Source organism: Artemia franciscana, chromosome 16 (assembly GCF_032884065.1).
Source record: "Artemia franciscana chromosome 16, ASM3288406v1, whole genome shotgun sequence".
In the NCBI taxonomy this organism is placed as follows: Eukaryota; Metazoa; Arthropoda; class Branchiopoda; order Anostraca; family Artemiidae; genus Artemia; species Artemia franciscana.
Window position 1 is genome coordinate 6,929,524 of NC_088878.1, and position 24,369 is coordinate 6,953,892.

The following is a 24,369-nucleotide window of genomic DNA, read 5'->3' on the forward strand; positions in this document are numbered from 1 at the left end:
TCTATTGGCTGCACCACCAGAGCCATTGAAGACTTTCCTTACTGGAACTACGTCAGAATCTAAGCGTTTTTTGTCAAAAATCAGACAATACAACTCATGTTTCCAAATGACGTCGTTTGGAGCCCAAATCGAAAATCCAGATCAATTTATGTCTACTTTCAAAGTAAAAGGGCAAATTTATCATAAAGCAGGGTCCCTTCTACCATTCTCAGGCGAGAATCATAAATTTTTACAATTGTACTTCATCAGTGATAGAAATTCTGAATTGAATGCACGTTGCGAAATTTCTCCCAACGTTGAAAGGACAATCGTTTCCCAATTGCAACATCTTTTCCACGAAAATAATAATTTAGTGTGTCTGTTCAAAACAGCCATCGATTTGATGCCTACTGATACGCATAAAATTGTTATTTCCGCTGACAAAATGCCTCCTGGCCAACATGTGCGTAGATACAATGCTCCGACTATCGACGAAGTGGCAATCGTTATGGTCGGTGATCAGTTTTTACCTCGAGATATTATTCTTCATAAGCGAAACGCTCAGTTGTTAAGAATTGCTGAAACTCATCGATGCTACGATACCCTACAATATCCTATCATTTTTTGGGATGGAGCCGACGGCTATCACTTTAATATTAAATTGATGAATCCAGCCACTAACAAAGAAATGAATAAGAAATGCAGTGCAATGCATTATTATTCCTATAGACTAATGATTCGGCAGGATGAAGAAAATTATATTTTAAAATGCCGTGAATTGTTTCACCAATTTGTCGTGGATATGTATGCTAAAATTGAATCAGAACGTTTGCTATATATCCGCCTGAATCAGACCAAGCTCCGCTCTGAACAATCCATTCATTTGCGAGATGCAGTTATAAATGACGGTAATACCACAAACGTTGGAAGATTAACAGTTTTACCTTCGTCATATGCTGGCAGTCCCCGTCATATGCATGAATATGCTCAAGATGCTATTGCGTATGTTCGTCTCTATGGTCGTCCAGATTTATTTATTACATTTACATGTAATCAATCTTGGGACGAGATACTGCAGCTTTTACTTCAAGGACAATCGGCGGTTCATAGGCATGACATTACGGCACGTGTCTTCCGGCAAAAGTTGAAATCACTGATAAACTACCTTGTAAAACATGAAGTGTTTGGGTCAGTGCGATGCTGGATGTACTCAGTGGAATGGCAAAAACGAGGTTTGCCACACGCACATATACTAATCTGGCTACATAAAAAAATTACTTCGAACGAAATTGATGATGTGATTTCCGCTGAAATACCTGATAAAAATGTCGATAAGGGGTTACATGATATTATTGTAAAAAATATGATACATGGACCTTGCGGTGCACTGAACGAAAATTCACCATGCATGGCCAAAGGAAGGTGCACAAAGCAATATCCTCGACTTTTAGTACCCAAAACAATTACTGGCAATGATGGTTACCCACAATATAGAAGAAGATCTACTGAAGATGGCGGTAAAACAGCAATAATAAAGAAGCGTAACGGTACCACCATCGAAGTAGATAACCAGTGGGTTGTTCCATATTCCCCATTATTATCAAAAACATTTAATGCACACATAAGCGTTGAATACTGTAACTCCGTAAAGGCAATCAAATACATATGTAAATACGTCAACAAAGGCAGTGACATGGCAGTTTTTGGCTTGCAGTCCGAAATCAAAGATTTCGATGAAATCGTAGAATATCTGGCTGGAAGATACATAAGCAGTAATGAAGCTGTTTGGCGAATTCTTTCATTTCCGATGCATGAACGTAGTCCAGCTGTTGTTCACTTAGCGGTACATTTACAGAATGGTCAACGTGTTTATTTCACGGAAACCAACGTGCAACAAAGAGTCCTGAATCCACCGGATACAACATTAACAGCTTTTTTTTCGCTTTGCAAAAATGATTCTTTTGCAAAAAAACTGCTGTATACTGAAGTGCCTTCGTATTACACGTGGAATACTAAAAATAAAGTATTTGAACGTCGAAAACAGGGTAAGTCAGTCGACGGCCAACCTACCATCTTCAAAGATACCACGATAGGAAGACTCTACACCGTTCACCCCAATCAACATGAATGCTTCTTTCTACGCCTGCTTTTGGTGAATGTACCCGGTCCGACATCCTTTTAGTATTTGAGGACTGTAAATGGTACTATACATGACACTTACCGTAGTGCATGCCAAGCTCTGAATTTATTGGAGAATCACCAACACTGGGATAACTGCATCAATGACGCGTGCGAAACGTCAACCCCAAGTCAAATTCGTGCATTGTTTGGCATCATTTTAACAACTTGCTCTCCATCAGCTCCTACAGAGTTATGGGAAAAATATAAGTCAAAAATGTCCGAAGATATACTTCATCGAAAACAGTTAGAGACGTCAGATATGACTTTTGATTTTACACCAGAAATTTATAACTACACTTTAGTTGTTATAGAAGATTTTTGCGTAAGTATGGCAAACAAACCTCTTCAGGATTTGGGAATGCCTTCACCTAACCGTATCGCTGCTGTTTCGACATGTGTAGAATTGGATCGTGAACAAAGTTACAGTACGAGTGATCTATTGTCGTATGTACAAAATAACATTTCCAAGTTAACGTCGGAACAAAAAGACATTTATGATACGATAATGCATTGTGTCGATAACAACGTTGGAGAAATTTTCTTTTTGGATGCGCCAGGAGGTACTGGTAAAACGTTTGTGATAAAACTGATTCTGGCATCAATTCGATCAAAAAATGATATAGCGTTGGCAATTGCGTCGTCCGGAATAGCCGCAACATTGCTGCCTGGTGGAAGAACTGCTCATTCCGCTTTGAAATTGCCTCTGAACTTGCATTCTACAGAAACTCCCACGTGCAATATTTCCAAATCATCTGGGATGGGTAAAGTATTGCAGCAATGCAAACTTATTATTTGGGATGAGTGCACAATGGCACACAAAAAATCGCTCGAGGCTCTGGATCAATGCTTGAAAGATTTGCGAGGGAAGTCGAAACCCTTTGGCAGCACCTTAATATTGCTTGCGGGAGATTTCAGGCAAGCATTACCTATAATACCTAGATCAACTCCTGCAGACGAAATGAATGCTTGCCTGAAAAATTCTAATTTATGGGCACACGTAAAAACATTAAAATTAACTACAAATATGCGTGTCCGATTGCAAAACGATGACTCTGGTCAAACATTTTCAGATCAATTGCTGGCAATGGGAAACGGAAAGCTCCCAGTAGACTCAATTTCAGGACGTATACAACTACCTGCTGATTTCTGTAATTTAGTGACGTCCAAAAATGAATTGATTGAAAAAGTATTTCCGAATATTCTAAAAAATTATAAAAATAATAAATGGCTAAGTGAAAGAGCGATTCTCGCACCCAAAAATATAGACGTCCACGAAATCAACAATATTGTTTTGACCAAGATTCAAGACCAGGCAGTCCTTTACAAGTCAGTCGACACAGTTTTGGAACCAAATGAAGCGTTTAATTATCCATCTGAATTTTTAAATTCCATAGATCTTTCAGGGTTTCCACCACACGTGCTACAACTAAAAATAGGCGTACCAATAATACTTTTAAGAAATATAAACCCACCAAAGCTTTGCAATGGCACTCGACTTGCCGTAAAAAAAACAAAGGAAAACCTAATAGAGGCCACAATCTTGACAGGGCCTTTTGAGGGTGAGGCTGTTCTTATTCCTCGCATTCCCATGATTCCAACGGATCTGCCTTTTCAATTTAAAAGATTGCAATTCCCAATTCGATTAGCATTTGCAATCACCATTAACAAAGCTCAAGGTCAATCATTAGAAAAATGTGGTATTGATCTTAATACTGATTGTTTTTCTCATGGACAATTGTACGTTGCATGTTCGAGGGTCGGTAAACCTGACAATCTATTTATATGCAGCGACAATTGGACAGCGAAGAATGTTGTATATTCGCAAGTTTTACGCAGTTAATTTGTATTTTGGAACCAAATGAAGCGGTTAATTATCCATCTGAATTTTTAAATTCCATAGATCCTTCAGGGTTTCCACCACACGTGCTACAACTAAAAATAGGCGTACCAATAATACTTTTAAGAAATATCAACCCACCAAAGCTTTGCAATGGCACGCGACTTGCCGTAAAAAAAAACAATGGAAAACCTAATAGAGGCCACAATCTTGACAGGGCCTTATGAGGGTGAGGCTGTTCTTATTCCTCGCATTCCCATGATTCCAACGGATCTGCTTTTTCAATTTAAAAGATTGCAATTCCCAATTCGATTAGCATTTGCAACCACCATCAACAAAGCTCAAGGGCAATCACTAGAAAAATGCGGTATAGATCTTAATACAGATTGCTTTACCAATGTACAATTGTATGTTGCATCTTTGAGGGTCGGTAAACCTGACAATCTATTTATACGCACAGACAATGGGACAGCGAAGACTGTTGTATATTCACAAGTTTTACGTAGTTAATTTGTATTGTATCTATCTATCTATCTATCTATATAAAAACGAGTTGTGTGTATGCATGTTTGTTTGTTTGTAAAAAGAGCGTTTGCATATGACGTCATTATTAGTACATACGGCTTTGTATATGGACAGACAATGGGAAAGCCAAGAATGTTGTATATTCGCAATTTTTACGTAGTTTGAAACACATATATAAATCTATCTATATTCACAGGTGGGACACAGGGACACAACTACAATGGCGCGTAACTAATATGGCGCGTAACGACTTACGCGCGCGGGGGGGGCTTGGGGGGGCGCGAAGCGCCCCACCAACTAGGTGTTGGGGTGGCGCGAAGTGCCACCCCAACAGCTAGTATATATATATAAAAGAATTCCTTTTATCCCAGATTGGTCTGAAGTTACTTAAAAGTAACTCATTTTGAAGTTGTTGACACTACAATGTGACCAGTGTTTATATATCCACGCCGAACTCCTGAAACAAACTTCTTCTTCTTCTGCTCTACCACTTGTGACTAGTTAAATGTCTAGTATTCAATCCCTGCTTGTTCTCACTTTGCACTAATGACTAGTGGTAATAGTCATACTTCCCTAATAAAAGCTCAGGCTTCTGATTTCTGTGACCTCCCCCCCCCCCTCCCCGCTTTGCAAAGTAGTAGGAAGCCTGCTTTGTTGGGAAGCTACTCAGAGCTTCAGTCACTGTGACTGGTTTCTCAGTTTGCTGGCTCTGCTTTCATCATACTTAGTAATAGGCTTGTTATGGGATAATCAATTTAGTAATAGGCTTGTTATGGGATTATCAATTTAGAAATAGGCTTGTTATGGGATAATCAATTTGCTAAGATCTTATTATTAAAAAAAAGCTTATAGAAAAAAACACAGGTCTCCGATCTTACAGTTCAAGCTGCTTGTTTTTGTTCGGAAAATCAAATCGAACTGATCGGATCAGTGGTCCAGTCCAACGACTCTGATGTGTTCAATGTCCTATCGGGTGGCATAATTTGAATTTCAGCACTTTTCATTAAGATCAAACAATTCAATTAAGCAAAAAAAAAATAAAAAATCAGAATTTTAGATTGATGAAAGATCAGTGAAAAAACATAGTAGCAGCAGGAAATGGAGCTAATAAATCAAGCTTATGATTATTCCAGTGATTTTTTATTGAGATTTTCAATGGAAGTGAGGTTAGTAGTTGGTCCAGTGTGTAGGGGTGCTAAATGGAGGGATGGGTCAGGGCTTAATTCCCCCAACGCTCTTAGATTTATAAAAATAACTTTTATCTATTTAAAGCAAAAAAATGTAAATTGAAGAAAAAAACGTAACAAAATTGAAAAAAAAATATTATCCCCCCTACATTTTTGTGAATTGACGCTCCTGTCAGTGTTGAATCGGGAGTGTGGCAGGAGTTGTGTCCTTTCCTAGGCGATGTGGATTGTTTTGATTGACTTTTGCTCTAAGGAAGCACGGCAAAGGCTACGGAAGAACATGATGGTAAAGGGGGGAGGGCTATAAAACTCCGAAACTGAGATAACGCAGATGTTTTGAGTACCCTATAAGAAACATTAGTGAGGAGGTGACGTCAGATAGTAATAAAATCGATCAAGTGGATAAATTCACTTACATGGATTGTACGACTACTCGTAGTAAAAGAGGGTGGATGTAGCGAAGATGTAAGGAGTAGACTTGTCAAGGTGCAAAAAGTTTTTTGCTGATGAATTTTTTTTTTGTAAGATTATGAAGATAAGTAAGAATATGAAGATAATATGCGAAGGGAAGGGATGATGAAAGTGGTCAGGGATGGCTTTGAGATCTGGTAGCTTTCGTAGGCTGAGAAAGTATTGTTAAATATTTTCCAAGGGAAATTGTCTAAGGGTTGATTTAGCCCCATTTTGAGTGACCGTATATCAAACAACAAGCTGCACGTAAAGAGTGATTCGATCCCACTTTCTGGGGCTACAATGAAAGTATACTTAATATGGCTAGGTGACGTTTTACGGATGAAGTATGATGGATTGCCTCAGATTGTGGCACTAAAGAAAAAGCAGGCTGTCTCCGAATGGAGTGAGTAGAGGACATAGTGAAGACTATAAAGGACATTAAATAGATTTGGATGAAGGAGGTGCTTGTGCAGTTATGATTGTCTTGGTCGGCTTAGCACCGCGGTCAGTAGTTCGTAGTAGCATTTCTGTAAAAATTGAAAGCTTTACCTTAAGACCGTTTTAAATGTCATAAAATGTGGAGAGCCACAAATACTCACTTTTACTTTTTTTTATTTTGTTCTTTGTTTTTATTTATATTATTACTCTTGCTGTATGTTGCATACTATTGGTTTTGTTGTTCCCTTGCGTATTCGAAGTAACATCCCCTGACAGATTTTTTTTTTAAGTTCAATGCTATGTCTATCTAATCAACTTATTCATTTAATTCAATTCAGTCATATATATCTAAACAAAAAACACATAACTACTGTACATAATCTGCCAGGAAAGCACAAAAAGTGATTGGCTAGGGCAGAAACTTAACTAAAGAATAATTAAATAGTCAACAAACAGAAACAACGAATCGACTGGATTTATCCAAAAAGAAAAAAAGGGGGATGTGACGAAGAGAAAGAAATGAAAAGAAAAAGACCGAAAAGAGGAGGACCACACGATATTCAGATCTAAACAGTATTTCTGTAATGACCCTTCACTACTCGCTTGAAGGTAATAAGGTTGTTTGAGTTCCGGATTTCCAAGGGGGTTAAATTCCAAATAGCTGTTGCAAAAAATCTATTTAAAAAGAAGCTCTTTTTGTTGACGGTATCTCGTGGACAACCGGACATGGCGTTTAATATCTCCAAAAATTCATCACCAAAAAGTATCCTGCATTTTAATGCTAATCTTGACTTATTTAATGCTCATGCCGAAATGCTTCCGGCGTCGAAAGTGATGCTACATGGTACCTCCATTTAGACCGTCTCTTGCAAGAATGTGGACGTCCTCCTAAATATTTGCCATGGCTAAGAAGGCACCTGTCGTGTCCTTCCATCTGGTTGGGGGGCGACCTCTTGGGCGTTTCCAGCCGTGCAGCACGGGATCAAAGTCAAAAATCGTTCGTGCGGGAGTGTCGAGGGGCATGCGAAGGAGATGTCCGCACCAGCGTGGTGTTCGTTGGGCTGAGAAGGGGGTTTGAGCAGTTAACGCCAGGAAGTTCTCGTTGCTAACAAAATCGTGCCAGCGTCGATTAGCATTATTTTAATGCTAATCGACATTCCTAAAACCCAATTCAAAGTATCCACTGCTCACCATTGCGAAATTTTTCCGCGCAATAATTGGAGGCTCTTAGAAAAAGCACAATATTCCACCATACCATTTTTCAAAAAAACGTCTTTTTGTTGTTGTTTTTCTTCAGGGCTTTACTTAAATCGTTATGTTCTTCTAGGTTATAAATGGGATAAGAATGGTATAGATTATGAGAAAATTTTGAAAAGCTATGGAACCACTGGCCTGCAAGCATCCAATTTATCTCTTGCAATTGATGAAATAAATCGTATGGTAAGTATTCAATGTCTACAACATAAAAGGTCAGGGGTTAAACACATAAGGGGTAAAGGGTCATCCAGGGATGAGGGGTCTGCAACAATATTAATAAGCGAAAACGGATTTGGTGGATTTGGGAATTTTCAAAGCCTAATTAAAACAATGAAAATTTTTTCTTCTTTATTCTACTGTTCCAATTTCAAGTTACGAATAAATTATAGTATGTGATTTTTCCCTCAATAATTCTTACCATCCCTTGTTAATCAATTTCCGAAGGAGAATCTACTCAACATAAAGTTAGGTTTTCAATGTTCTAGTAGTTGTGTTTCCAACAGCCCTGTCCCTTATTTAAGTTATAGTAGGTGATTTTTCCCTCAATAATTCGTACCATACCTTGTTAATCATTCTCCAAAGGAGAATCTTCTTAGCATAGATTTAGGTTTTCATTGTCCTAGTATCTTACCATACCTTGTTAACCAATCTTCAAGGGAGGATCTACTTATCATAGAGTTAGGTTTTTAATGTTCCTGTAGTTAGGTTTCCAACATCCCCATTCCTCACCCCTGAAAATTTTGGCAAGAATTAAAGAAGTTGATTAAATATTAACAAATTTGTGTTTTTGGCTTTTGCAGCTTCGTTGGCTACAAATTAATTAACATTTTAGACAAATCAACACTTAGAGTCCTTGGCAGGAACTGGTGTGTCTAAAATCTTCTCGCATGGGGTGATGTTGCGCGTTCAGTGCGCTAGTAATGATCACATCAACTGACAAGCTACGTGTGCGCAATTTGAATGAGAAAACTAAAGAAAGAAAAATAAGTGTAAAGATATAATAAAAATAAAGAATAATATGCAAAAAGATGCAGAAATGCATTCATTCGAATATGAAAGTAAAAATAAACACGCTGGTCCTGGACGAGTTATTGCAACTATTTAGCTAATGATGATATTAAACACTATTTGCTTATTAGGCCTACAACAACTTTGATATTCTGGTGCTATGGTGCTATTTCTGGTGCTATGATATGGCAGATAGTTGAGTGTCATGCAGCTTGTTCATCAGTTTATGGTGCAGCAATTTGCAGCCATAAGTAAAAATAAACTAAATAAAAGTAAAAGTAAAAAGTAAAAATAAAAAATAAAAGTAAAAATAAACACGCTGGTCCATGACGAGTTGTTGCAGCTATTTAACTAATGGTGATATTAAACATTACTTGCTTATTAGGCCTACAACAACTTTGATATGGCAATGTTCGAATATGTCTTGAGACACAAGTTCTTTGCCTCTTCCTGGTGCTATGACTTGGCTGATGGTTGAGTGTCATGCTGCTTGTTCATCAGTTTGGTGCAGTTGGTGCAGTAATTTGCAACCGTTGTTTATCCCATCTTTGCCTATGACTGAAAAATCACGTATTCGGCTTCAGGTCTGTCTTGAGCCAGGTTTTAACTTTTACTTGAATCTGAACTAAGTGTTTGTACTTTTAAGAGTAAAAAATTTGATGATCTTATAAAATTCCTATATTTTGGTCAGAATATAAAGCTCAAACGTTAATGTACAAGACTTAGTTGGGATCAGTCTTTCAATTTCTACGGTATATCTACGGTATACTGTAGCCTCAACTACGAGTAACAAAAATTCCTTATAAAACTTTAGGTACTCGGTTTAAACTGCTAATTAGGACTACATCGTTTGAAAGAAAGGTCCTGCCGAACTATTTAGTATTCATTACTAGTTTCTACAGTGTTATGAGGAGAAGAAGTGAAAACAATGGTTCGGAAATATAAAACAGGGTCATTTGCTCCTCTTAGCAGATTGTTTTCTTAGATTTAAACTAGTGACTGGCTCATAGGTACTGACATACGCAAAGTATAATATGCTATGTTATAGTAAAATACATTTAGATAGACGTATTCGCATGAAAGCCCTGTTGGGCAATAGTGAAATACAACAAAATAGAAAAAAACCAAGCATGGTGACAACCAAAAAACAAACAAAAACTGGAAACTGATAAAACAAAAACTGATTATTCAAGGAAATCTTCACAATGCCTCATACTTACCCCGATGAACATTCCAACTTTATTTATATATAAATAACACCTGCTTTTTAAAATTTCCAAAATCGAGTATCTCCCTTCGATCTACCTACTAAATATTTCCAGCTGCAATTCCCTCAATTCCTTACATTCTCCCCCCCCAAAAAAGGATGCAAAGACTCATCCTTCTCTCCACACATAGGGCGATTGTAAGAATCCTCCCTCAATTTAGTCTTCTCTAAAATTTTCCTTCGTTTTCCAAGAGGCATAACATTCGACCTTACAGACATTACCCATTTTAAATCTTCCGGACTTAATCCTATTTTTAGATAAATTTAATTGCCTCAGTTCTCCTTGACTTCTGCATATAGCACCAGGGACGGCGAGGTGGCCTTCTCAGCTTGCCAAACCTTAGCTTCTTGAGACTTTAACTTAGTAGCAACTAGCTTAGATACAGTTCCTACCATCCCTCCTATCCCCTTTTCCTCATTCCAGTAATTACCTAGTCCTGTACGGTTTATTATATTCTTCACCTGATTTGGCCACGAATCCTTCCTCCTATTCTGAAGCATCATTAAAAATGCTAAGTATTCTTAGAGTCGCAAAGTTAATATAAAAAGTCGTATTCCCAAATCATTTTTTATACATAAGACGTTGTATATTTTTCAGATCAAGAAAAGAAAAGAGCCCCTTCCCGAAGACAAGGCTGACGACCATGAGAAGGACCCATTTATAAGACGCCGATCGAATTGTACAATATTCTTAGGCTACACTTCCAACATGATTTCGTCCGGAGTTAGAGAAACTTTATGTTTTCTGGCAAAGAATAGATTGGTAACAGTCTTACATTTCTCCTCTTGAACATGCCACCCCCTCCCCTCTCCCGCTTTCTATTTCATCTCGTTCTATCTTTCATCGGTGTGACCTCTATTGGTCTAGTATAATTCACAAAAGTCTTGTTAAGCTAGCTTATAGAAATATTAGAAAATATAGTGAAAGTATAGTGTAGTATAGTAGTGAAAGTATAGTGTAGAAAGAATGTAGTGTAGTAGAAAATGTAGAAAATGTAGATTAGCAGTACTCGTAATTTCTTATTAAAGTGCTTTGGGACGTCGTTTTGTCTTTTATAAAACGGAAGTAGAGTAACGATTGAAGATTAAAACAATCTTTAAAAGTAGATTACCCCAGGAGTCTTTTAGTTTTAAAAGAAACCCTGTCCAATCTGCTATAATGTATTATCTGCTTTTAAAGAGGGAAGGGTGGGGAAAGGTCAACATACAACCTATGTAGAAGTCCAATACTTGTATTTTCTACTCAATATAACTTGACTATAACTAAATTTGTTTATAATTAAATATAAAAATATATTTCTTATGTTCTTACATCATCTCGTTTTCGACCGCCCCGCTTGTTTTTAAAATATTTTTCTGTGTCTTGTTCTTTTTTTGGGTTGGTGTCAACCTTGTGAAATTTATTGTTTTAATCAAAATAAAACATAGAGGCTTCGTGTTGTTCGTGTTGTTGTCAGTTGTTGGTGTTGTTGGTGTCGTGTCGTGGTGTTGTTGTAGAGGCTTTCGTGTTGTTGTCAGAGCCGTCCCTATGGTTGGTGGTACTCGGGGCAAAATTAATCACAGCACCCTTCCCCCTCCCTTTCTGATTCAAATATAAGTGAAAAAGCCAAATCAAAGTGGCAATTTCTCAGCCGTGGCACCACCAAGCCACGGCGTATGGGACAACTCCCCTGGTAGCCCTTCCCTTAGGAACGGTTGTGGTTGCTATAATGGAAAATTTCATAAGAACTAGGAAATAATCAGCAATTGCACCTAATCCAAAACAATGGAAATCTATACTGAACAAAACGTTTATTTTCATAAAAAACTTCTACTATAGCCCTATTTCTACGGAAAAGAATTAACCAACTTACTTTTGTAAATCATCACAAAGATATATTATTTTGCGTTCTGATGTTTATGGTTGGTGATGCTTGGGGCGAAATTAATTACAGCATCCCCCCGTCTCCTGGAATCAAATGTAAGCAAAAAGAGCTGAATCAAAGTGAAAAGTTAGATCGAGGTGGCAATTTCCCAGCCGTGGCACCCCCAAGTCGTAGTGCCCTGAGCAACTACCCCGGTTGCCTCCCCACCCCCTCTAGGAACGGTTGTGGTTGTTAGAATTGAAAATTTCAAAAGATGTTTGAAACAATCATCAGTTGCATTTAATTCAAAACGATGGAAAACTGTACGAAACAAAAGGTTTAGTTTCATAAGATTTCTACTATGAGGCTAGTCTTGTGCAAAAGACATAACCAACTTAGTTATGTGATTGCTCACAATGTGATCTTTCTGTCTCTTTTATTATGTGTTCTGATGTTTCTACCGCTATCCTTTTTTTATTCGCCCTTGCATGTTTTCAAACATTTTTTCTTCCTACCTTGTTGCATGGTCTGTTTTTACTTTTTGTTTTATTCCAGCGAACTTTTATTTTTCATCCCAAATGTGCATGCATTTGTGGAGTTTAAAGTACCTGTTTTAATGCTTCATGTATAAATATTCCTTATGTGGCTCATAAGCTGGAAGATAAGATGTTATTATTAACGTTATTATTTTTGTAAATGAAAGTTAGTTATTTAAATGCCAAATACTCTTGTTATTCGTTATGCAGTATTATGACATACTTCTAAGCTTTTGCTTTTAGCTAAACAACAAAACGGAAAGATATGTTTTTTTTTCGTCAAAAAGTACTAATAAGTTTTGAAGTACTATTGTGGAATTTAAATACTTAAGTTTCGAATTTTCCAATTTCAAAGAGTCAATTTTTAATGCAATAATATGAAAAATATATTAGTTTGAATCATTCATTTATCCCTTTCAGTATTCTTCTACAAATGGACACGCTTGTCTCTTATTTAATAAAGAATTAATTTCTTTGTCAGTTGTCCTTTTTTAATCTGTAAAGAATACAGAAATTTATAACAATGGATAAAACTTCTAGCGCAGACATTAAACTCATTGAAATAGTAAAGCCGAAATGTTTTGGTTTCATATCCTGAAAACATTGTCAACGGAAAAAGAACTCCAACATCAAAGGACATGTTTCCATCGAGCTGGATTATCCCTCTGTAGAAGTTATGCATTAGCCCTATTGCTTAACATGGATACTCACTTTTGGCATGGGTGCTTAAACTCCTAATGTCACCAATCCAGAGGTTCCTAGATAGTGCTTCGAGGAAAGTTATAGTACCGATCTGGTAGTCTTAGAATCCATCCAGGGGGAAACACAACCTAAGAGTCATACAATCTTAACGAAAATCACACCATCAGATTCAGCGTATCAGAGAACCCTATTGTAGAAGTTTCAAGCTCCTATCTACACTTTTGGCATGGTACCGTTATAGTACCGATCTGGTAGTCTTAGAATCTCTATGTAAGAGATTTGATGACGTGTCAACGGCTATTTTTTACAAGTGCGACAACAGCAACTCTTCCGGCAAATTATTTCTGCTTTAATCTCAATTTGCCAACGGCAAACAGGCAGAATCAGCAGCATTCTTTTTGCTTATATTTTATCGCCGTGGAACTTCGTTATGGACAATATGTGACACCCTAACCTAAAAAAGGAGATATACGTACTGAGTATTTGAAGAACAGCCTTGTAAGGGGACCCCCTTGTCCCGCTTAACTTGCCATGTTTTTTATTTTTTGCTCTTTTCTTCCCTTCTTCTTTGTTTTATTTGTGTCTTTTAGGGGATCACAAAACTTATTTTACAAATACAGAAGAGAGAATAATGAGGACTTTTTTGTTCCCAAGACAGTGAACGAACAAAATCTATTTGTATATTTTGGCCCTATTTCTAAGGGCCGTCTTCAGCAAAGAAAATAATAAACAGGCTATTTTAACAGAATAAAATTTCAATTAAATATTTTAAACAGAAATAAAAACTAGGCTATTTCCAAAAATGGATTTTTAAACGAGAACTTTTATTGTAAGTGTGTTATTGTTTATTATTTCCTTTGCTGAAGATGGCCCTTAGATATAGGGCCGAAATATTCAAATATGCTTTGTTCGTTCACTGTCTTGGGAAAAAAAAAAGTCCTCATTATTCTCTCATCTGTATTTGTATTATGGAAAGGCAGTGTGGTCTTCGTCATTACAAAGTTTATTTTTATATTAGGTTAACCTTCAATTCGAGATTAGCTCTCTGTTAGCTCTATTTGAAGATTTTTTGTTTGTCTGTATTTTGTTTTAGATAAAAAAAATCTTGAATCTTGAGAGGCTAGATATTTGTTTGGAATAGTCTCATAAATAAAACTGTCCGTAACAAACTGACTGTGAATTCCTTCAAAAGAAAGTACAACAGACACAGCTCTTGGGAGAAACATTGTAAGTCATGGTGCCATAATAGAATGAGTGTACCCTCTTTACTTTTCCTGTAAAATTCTTGTCTTAAAACGTTCTAAGATTGAACTTCTACATATTTTTTTTTTATTTGAATTTTATTGGTTAGAAATTTGTTTTTATGCAACAAGACTAAAAGGAAGTTCGGCTTTCGTCAATTTTTGATAGTATTATTATATGAAGTTAGTGTATTCTAACTACAATGTTATTATTTACAGTATTATTTTTGTATTTTAGTTTATTTTATTTTTGTTTATTTTATTTTTTAGTTTATTTTATATATATTATTATTAATTTATTAATAATAATTAATATATTAATAGTATATTAATAATTAATATATTAGTTTATTTTATATATTAACTAGATATATTAATATATATATATATATTAAATATATATATATATTTAATATATTAAATATATATTTAATATATATATTAAATATTTATATTATATATATATTAAATGTATATATTAATATATATTAGTTTATTTTAATATATTAATAATATATTAGTTTATTTTAATATATTAATAATATATTAATAATTAATATATTAGTTTATTTTATATATTTATATATATATTATTTATATTATTATTTTAGTTTATTTTATTTTTGTATTTAGTTTATGCTTGGTATTTTAGGTAGATTGTATAGTAACGTCTGCTGGAGGTGTTGAAGAGGATTTAATCAAGTGTTTAGCCCCCACTTTCCTTGGAGATTTTCAATTAGACGGAAGATCCCTTCGTGAACAAGGAATCAATAGAATTGGAAATATGCTAGTCCCGAATGACAACTATTGTAAATTTGAAAATTGGGTAACTCCTATCTTAGATCAAATGGTAGAAGAACAAACGAACAAGGTATGTTTTTTTTTTTAATTTAGGGGTTTATTCCTCCTTCCTTAGCGTTTCCTCCTGGGTCTCAAAATATGAGTCCCCCCAAATGAAAACTGCTGTAAATTCACAGATTGGCCAACTCTAGGCGAAGAAACTAACCAGGCATGTACTCTTAACTTCTGTTATTATTCCTCCTTCCTTTGCGTTTCCTCTTATGTTCCAAAATCTGTTTGTCTTTTAATGAAATCTGTTGTAAATATTTAACCTGAGCAACTCTCCAATCTTAGGCCAGTTGGAGATCAATAAACTAACCAGTTATGTTTTTTTTTACTTTGGGATTTATCATTCCTTCCTAAGCCTTCCTCCTTTACTTTAGGTTTCATTCCTCATTCTTTATTCCAAAATATACTTGTCCCAGATGACAATTGAATTCATCTAAAATACACTGAACTTCATTAAACAAAAATAAGAAAAAATTAACTATTTATTAAACAATTAGAATTAATACTATATTTTAATCACTATAAACGAAACTATAAAATACTATAAACAATATTTAAAAAACAATTTAAATAATTAACTGTTAACTATTTAAATAGATAACATGCAGCCATCCAAGAAGAAGCAAGGGTCTGAAGACGAATGGCTACTACAATCAATATCTGTAAATGTAATTAAATAACTCTACATAAAATCGCAAAATCAAACATCGATCTCTCTCATCAAGAAGAAAAAAAACTAAAAAGTCTTGTATACTTTTAAAATTAGGCAATCTACAATCGGTTTATGAACCAGCTAATCGGGTAAGTTGGATTTAGTAGTTTTCCTTATTCCCAAATGAAAACTAATTAAAAATTTTTAACTTCCGGGTTTAATATTCAAGTTTGAATTTCAAATTTGTAACTTGAAATTAAATTCAAATTTGAAAATTGTTTACCAAACAATTGTGGAAGGAACTAACCGAGTAGGTTTATTTTAACTTCCGGGTTTAATAATTCTTCCTAGGCAGTTCCTCCAATGCCTCAAATTATGCTCAACTCAAATAATAGCTGTTGTGAATTCTAAAATTTGGTAACTCCAATCTTATATTAAATGACAGATCAACGGAATAACTCGGTATTTTTCTGTAGCTTCAGGGTTTGATGCTTCTTCCTAGGTAATCTCTCTTAGGTCCTAGGTCCCAAACTGATACGATCTCCCAACCGATAACTGATACCATTTTGAAAAATGAGTAGCCCCAATCTTAGATCAAATGATAGCTGGTAGGTTTTTCCTTTTTTTAATTTGAAGTTTTTATATTTCTTCATAGGTGTTTGCTCCCATGTCCTTAAATTTGCTCAATCCAAATGGCATCTTTTAAATGTTGTTAATGTAACTAATTTATTTAACTAGTCCAATTATTTAATTTAAACCAGCTATTAAATAAATATATTTAATATTCATTATATTTGATTAATGCAAATTAATTTAGATGACAACTTTGAAATTGGGGAGTTTTAAAATTGGATAACTCCAATCTTAGATCCAATGGCTGATGAATTGACTACATGATATACATGATATGATTACATTATATGAAAGATAATGACAGTTTTGAATAAAAGCTTATGATATGACAGTTAATCATAGGATAAGTAGCTTTGAATCTTATGTACTTAGCTACTGTTCGATTTATTCTGTTTTTATTCTGTAAGTTTTTATTTTTAAGTTTTTCTTATTTCTGTAAGTAATAATATTACTTATTTCTGTAAGTTTCTTATTTAAGTAAGTTTTATTTCTGTAAGTTTTTAATTTTTAATTTTATTCTGTAAGTTTTTATTTTTAAGTTTTTCTTATTTCTGTAAGTAATAATATTACTTATTTCTGTAAGTTTCTTATTTAAGTAAGTTTTATTTCTGTAAGTTTTTAATTTTTAGTTTTATTCTGTAAGTTTTTAATGTAGTGGATAGAATTTTACTTAGAACGTGAAAAAAATAACAAATATTTTTCAGAAGTTACTATGGACCCCGTCTAAGGTGATAGAGAGATTAGGCCGTGAAATCAACGACGAAAATTCAGTTTATTATTGGTGTTATACAAATGAAATCCCAGTTTTTTGTCCTGCCTTGACAGATGGCTCTCTAGGTGATATGATGTTTTTCCATTCAATCAGGAATCCTGGCTTAGTTCTAGATATATTAGGTGGTAAGTTGATTATATCCCTTCTTTTTATTTCTGTCTTGGAGAACCCAAAACTAGCACTGTACATGGAAATAACAACAACAAAATCATAAAATTTCATGAGAAATAATAAAGTAATTTGAACAACCGAGTAAAAAGCATAAGTTGGCTTAAAAAATTTAGTTCCAAAAAATTTACTGATGCATTTGGGCAAAATTTGTAGTAATGATGGGATGGTTAAAATCAATGATGGTGGTGTGAAATTTACGATGCTGGCGCAACAGTCCTATATACCTCTTCAGCATTCTAAATAAAAAGAAAAGTAAAAAAAAAAAACAGATATATTTTCATCAGCCCAACGTTTCGTTCGATTTCTCTGCCAATACGTCAAGAGCGAATACTTAAAAAAAGGATATTTGGAATCAGGCACGTAAGTCGACTTTCTTGGGGGGGGCATAATAGTCTTTTTGAGGAGGGTGGGGGAATGATAAAAAACCGTTCCCCCACCCTGGGACAAGAGAACCTTAGTGTACAAAAATACCTATTGTTTGGCACATGGGTTCCTGGTTAAATTCATGTCCTGATTGGCTTGCAACTTAAATCCCGAATTCATTGGGCCGTGGACATACTAACACAAATGAAAAAATGGAAAAGGAAATTCGGTTTGCCCGGAAATGGGACCAAAAATCTGTTTTAGTCGAAAGGAGGTCTGCTAAATATGGGGCCCAATATGGTCCGTAAGAAGTTTTTTTTCCCTGCTTGAATTTTTTAGGAATCTGCCATGACCAAGGGAACCAAAAATTTTTTTGAGGAGGAGTAGGTTGTTTGGGGGCTCAGGAATGAGCCCCCAAACACCTGTTCTTCTTGATCATCTTGACACTTATAGTTGTCAATCTGTCGGTCAATGGGCTAACTAATATAAACGAAATCAGTTTAGGGAGTGCTATTTCCTAAGAAATGTCCAAAAATGGTCAAATTTGTTCTTGTTTTTTTTTTTTTTGGCTCATGACTTGTATTCTTAAGTAATTGGATCCCAGTCCACCCTAATCCACCCAATTAACCGAATTGGTGGATCGGGGCCCCTCAGCGAAAAAATGAGAGAAAAAAAAGTTATTTTCCCCCGTAAGAGAGTAAAAAAAAAATTCCTCTAAACAGCTTGAGGTTGGGAGTAAGGATCCTCAAAAACAGGTACAGTAATAAAAATTTCAGTTGCCTATAAAATTATATCTGAGAGTCTTATGGTCAAGGAGGCCCAATTTACAAAAATAATTTTAAAAGATCGCTTGTTCAACTAAAAATGGAGCCCTAGAAAGAACCATTAATTTTTTTTCTGGACGGCTTTAAACATAACAGCTCAAGTCACCGACCAAACAAATCAAGTAGAAAAAAAATTAGTTTTCGGGCACGGAACCTTAAAAGCTGTGACCCAAAAAGGGCTAAAAACTTTTCCTTTTGGGTTGATCGAACTCTTAAGGATCATGAGGCGGGCTAAGGGAACCACACAGACACTCCTCCCCCCAAACTGGAGGGAGAAGACCCTAAGTCGTTGCTGTTTCTGATAAGCTTGATACTTGCAGCCATAAGCCCGCGGGACCTATGGGCTAAGAGTATGACAGATTTTATTCGAAAAGAGAAGTAAGGGGCTCTGGAAAGAGCCAAAAATTGTTTTTCTTCATTTCAAAACTGGCAGAAGAAGTTCCTGGGCCAAGGGAAACCTTATGTAAAAAACATATTTTGTGTATTGATGCCCTAAAGAGGGTCAAACAATTTATTTTCCAGACGCAGATATAGAAAACCGCATATAACCACAGATTTGCCAATTGGATTTGAAGTTTTGTGTAGACAGGACCAAAAAAGGCTTTAATTAAGACAATAATTTTGAAAGAGTAGCCAGTATTCGATTTGCTACGTCAAAATGTGGGTCCAAGATTGCATTTCTCTTATAGTGTACCATCTGGTATTGTGTATGTCGATGTTACCTGTGTTAGTAGTTACTCAAAGGTTACTTCATATTGAAGCTTGTTTTAGATTACCTGTCTTAAATGATAATTGTAAAATCCTCGGCTGGTGAAAAAATAACCAATTCAAGCTGTGGTAATTTTGAATTCACTAACTACACAAAACGGAATTTATTCCTGTCTCCCAGTCAAGTCTTAAATTAAAAAAAAAGACGAAATTTTGATTTAATTTCAGTTGCATTAATTTGTCAACCCCAAAATGAGTCCACTGAACCTAAAATAATAAATTTTTTGAATATTTTTGCTGCAAATATTGAAAAGTTATTTTTTTTGTTTATTGATGTATCGTTGCATTGTAGCTGTTCTACATGCACTCAACGGAAGTGTAACCTATTTAGTTTATCGATCGTACATATATATTTTACCCATAGACCGTAACCAAAGACAATAATTTTATGATTTTTTTCTAAAATCACAAAAAACTGGGTATGGCCCAGAAAAGACAGAGTAAAAATAAAGAAAAACAAAAAAGAAACAGCGGAAATAGAAACACACTTTGACAACTCCGAACAAGGGACAAACCGAAATGACCGAAGATGGGGAGACTCCTGCCATTCAGTTGAAAAATCACGAGCACACTTCTCAATAACCCTAACTGGGTTTTTCAATAAATACTTTCTCTGCAGAAAAGAATTTCTTGTCCATGTTGGCACTTCCATAAAATACTTTGCAAATTTAAACTAAAGACGGTGAACTTGCTTTCTCTTACCACCATTAGAAAAAGACCAAACATGAGCAAGACCAAATAAGTGAGGAACTGTTAGGCTATGAACGATGAACTCTTCTCAGATACGAAAGGTTTGAAGCCAGAACTGCATGCGCGGAATTTAAGACTGGCGCATAATTTTTAATTCTTAAGACTGGTAAGACCAACAAATAGCTGTAAGAACAATTTGCTATATTTGTTCCATATTTATATATTTTTGTATATATATATATATATATATATATATATATATATATATATATATATATATATATATATATATATATACAATGTATATATTGTAAACATATATATACAATATATATATATATATATATATATATTTATATATATATATGCATATATGTGTATTTTTTATATATTTATATAGTTTATGTATATTTGTATATTATATATATTTGTTTGCAATAAGAATAATTTAGAACAATATATATATATATATATATATATATATATATATATATATATATATATATATATATATATATATATATATATATATATACATATATATATATATATATATATATATATATATATATATATATATATATATATATATATATATATATATATATATATATATATATATATATATATATATATATATATATATATATATATATATATATATATATATATATATGTATAATTTTTGGGTGAAAGCTGAGAACAAAAATGAATTAATTCTAGACTGATTCGGCCTACTTTTGCCATGAAAAGAAATAAGACTTTCTTAGAGCCCTTCAGACAAATTATACATCATACGATGTCGATACATACGTCTATATGATGGACGTTAATACATTATAAGATGTTCAATACGTCAGCAAATACTCCGAATTAGACCTTAGCTGATGAATATGCGGACAAACATCGATTGCGTACACTATGCGCAGGTATCCCCGCTTATAACTGACCGTACCGTGTTGTCGACCGTACGTATCTTTTTCAGCCAAAGATCGGACCTGATTATACAAATTTTCGGACAAACAAGCCGCCTTGTTGGATATTGATACTTCAAACTTTAGAAAAGGCACTCTGATTCTCTTTAATCCTGTATTCTTCAGTTATAGAAAACAGGATATTGACAGTTAACTAACTGTCTAACTATTAGATAGATTAACTACCATATATTAACTAATAAGCCGCCTTGTTGGATATTGATACTTCAAACTTTAGAAAAGGCACTCTGATTCTCTTTAATCCTGTATTCTTCAGTTATAGAAAACAGGATATTAACAGTTAACTAACTGTCTAACTATTAGATAGATTAACTACCATATATTAACTAATGAGCCGCCTTGTTGGATATTGATACTTCAAACTTTAGAAAAGGCACTCTGATTCTCTTTAATCCTGTATTCTTCAGTTATAGAAAACAGGATATTGACAGTTAACTAACTGTCTAACTATTAGATAGATTAACTACCATATATTAACTAATAAGCCGCCTTGTTGGATATTGATACTTCAAACTTTAGAAAAGGCACTCTGATTCTCTTTAATCCTGTATTCTTCAGTTATAGAAAACAGGATATTAACAGTTAACTAACTGTCTAACTATTAGATAGATTAACTACCATATATTAACTAATGAGCCGCCTTGTTGGATATTGATACTTCAAACTTTAGAAAAGGCACTCTGATTCTCTTTAATCCTGTATTCTTCAGTTATAGAAAACAGGATATTAACAGTTAACTTACTGTCTAACTATTAGATAGATTAACTACCATATATTAACTAATATACAGGATAATAACTTCCTTATTTTACAGATTTGAGGCGGTTAAACCAGATGGCGATAAAAGCATCTCATTCTGGGATGATTATTATTGGCGGAAGCGTTATCAAGCATCATATTTGTAATGCCAATCTTATGGTAAGAAATTTTTTCAAAACTATTTTCGCAATTGTCTTTCCAACAGCTCATGGTAATGAAATATAAGTAAGGAATGACTGAAGCTAATGGTAACTCGAACTATACAAAAATGGAATTTTGACAACATTGTAAATAGATAGATAGATCTGTGTATTTCAAAAGTCCAAGGATCATATACATAAAAATGTATACACAAAACAAGGAAACCGCCAATAAAACAAATTACAAAACACAAACGATTATAAAGCGAAAAATATCTAATTTAGAAAAAAATAACTTAATTGCATAAACATTTCCTTCTTTCCAAGCGTTTATCTTGAGCTATTTTACATTGAAGAATATCAAGAAGCAGCTAACCAATCCCATGTAAATACATACATGAAGTGATTCGGTCTATTATGACGATTTCAAACATGAAGTGATTCGGTCTATTATGACGATTTCAAATATGAAGAATATTCCTCAAAACCTATGAGCTTAAGAAAATTGGCTATATTTAAGAAAAAGGGGAAAACGCCTCAAAAAGGCGTCATATGGTTGAAAATACCACCTTAAAACTCAACATTTCAGGAGACCATTGATCAGAGGTTTCAAGGCCATATTTATAAAAAATCTAAATTCTTTATTTATCTGAGAAGGGTGGCTACAGAACTAGAACTGCTCCCATTTTTTTTCACGGAAATATCTTTGGAAAGCACTACTAGCATTTTTAGCTTAAACACTGGATGATTGAGGGGAAGTAGACCCATCGTATAGTGGATAATTTAACTTTAAGTTTCAATATGGCTTTCTGATTTCGTTTATTAAAAAATTTTGTTTATTTATTTTTAACAAGTTACTTAGAATTTTGCTTTTTTGTCTCTTTTGTCAACTTGTGACTTTTTTTTAATATTTTTTTCTTTAAAAATTTTGGTGAATTATTACAAAAACTAGCTGTTAGTTTTCAATATTTTTTTAGTTTTTATTTGCCTTTTAGGTAATTGTTCCAGCAATTCCTATTAATTTAGAGTTCGCGATATAATGAAGAGATGCATTGTTAAATGGTCTCATTGATAAACAGAAAGCTTAAATCTTTGCAATGCTACAAAAATGGAAAATGAAATATAAATGAGCTTTAAAGAGGAATTTAAATTTTAACACAAAAAAAAATAATCCGGAACAAGCTCAATAATAAATAGAAATATTGGTCATGACGAGAAAATAATCTTGAAACTCGATAAATACATGAATAAAAAAAAAACAGAAATAAAAGTATCATGCTTTCTCAGTGTTCCTTCACAAGTCCCCGGAACTCAGCAAAAAATTTATATAACTTTTTTGTATTCTTATGTGTTTATTTTCGTTCGTTCTAATATAAACCAGACATGGTTTCTGTCAAAAATTGCAAAGAATAGCTATCAGTTTACGAGTCACTAGCTGCAGAAGGGCAAAATTTCCAGAGATTCAAGTAGCGCTAGAATGAAAAACTGGTTTTCTCGACAGGTTTAAAAATCAAAATTAATTGGAAAAAAAGTTTCTACCAGAGACTAATTATAATTAGCTAAGATAAATTATTTATTATTTAACCTTAGAAAGGTAATCTTTCGTAAATTTTACAACACCAAAACATGTTTTTGTGGTTATCATGGTAACGTATACATTGCGCGAATCCACCCCCCATGAGCAAAAACAAGCGATAGAAAAACAAGCGATAAGCACAAAAAGGGATAGCAAAAACAAGCGATAAGCAATAAGTATTCCTAATTAAAAACTGGTTTTCTTGACAGATTTAAAAATCGAAATTAATTTGAAAAATGGTTCCTTCCAGAGACTAATTATAATTAGCTAAGATTAATTATTTGCTATTATCTTCAATCTAAAAAGATTTACTACTGCAAATGCAACCCTTATATGCTCATAATCAAACAGTTTGAAGTAACGAACTGTAAACAAAGAGAGTTTCGTGCTAACGGGGTTAAAAAGGGTTCTAGTCCCTGTCAAATAGGCTACGGATTAATCTCTCTTCGTTTGAATGATTAATCTCGCTCTTTACTTTCATTGAAAAGAAACTGTTTTTTCTTTGACACGTAAAAGATGGTAACATTTAAGTTGTAAAACAATGAATTAGTCAACTTTTTTATTATCTGGCGTGTTGGACTGTCAATAATTATAAATACCAAATTATTATTAATGAAAATTGCATTCTACAACGAACCATTTGAGCAAGTATTTAGGTAGGCTACCAAGGACAGTGAAAATGAAATTTTATTGTTGGAAATAGCTAAGTAGAAATTTATACA

General features: G+C 34.1%; 1 protein-coding gene across 3 annotated transcripts in view; it reads left to right on the top strand.

The window, feature by feature from the left end:
- The window catches only part of LOC136036979 (probable deoxyhypusine synthase), a 41,850-nt gene that overhangs the window by 12,998 nt on the left and 4,483 nt on the right, over window positions 1-24,369 (top strand). For 2 of the 3 annotated variants that reach the window (XM_065719382.1, XM_065719383.1), the window contains 5 exons: window positions 7,928-8,040; window positions 10,731-10,895; window positions 15,108-15,326; window positions 17,294-17,486; window positions 21,987-22,090. In XM_065719382.1, coding sequence (XP_065575454.1) covers window positions 7,928-8,040; window positions 10,731-10,895; window positions 15,108-15,326; window positions 17,294-17,486; window positions 21,987-22,090 — 794 coding nt within the window. The remainder of the gene's footprint in view (window positions 1-7,927; window positions 8,041-10,730; window positions 10,896-15,107; window positions 15,327-17,293; window positions 17,487-21,986; window positions 22,091-24,369) is intronic. The other variant, XM_065719384.1, reaches the window with a different exon arrangement.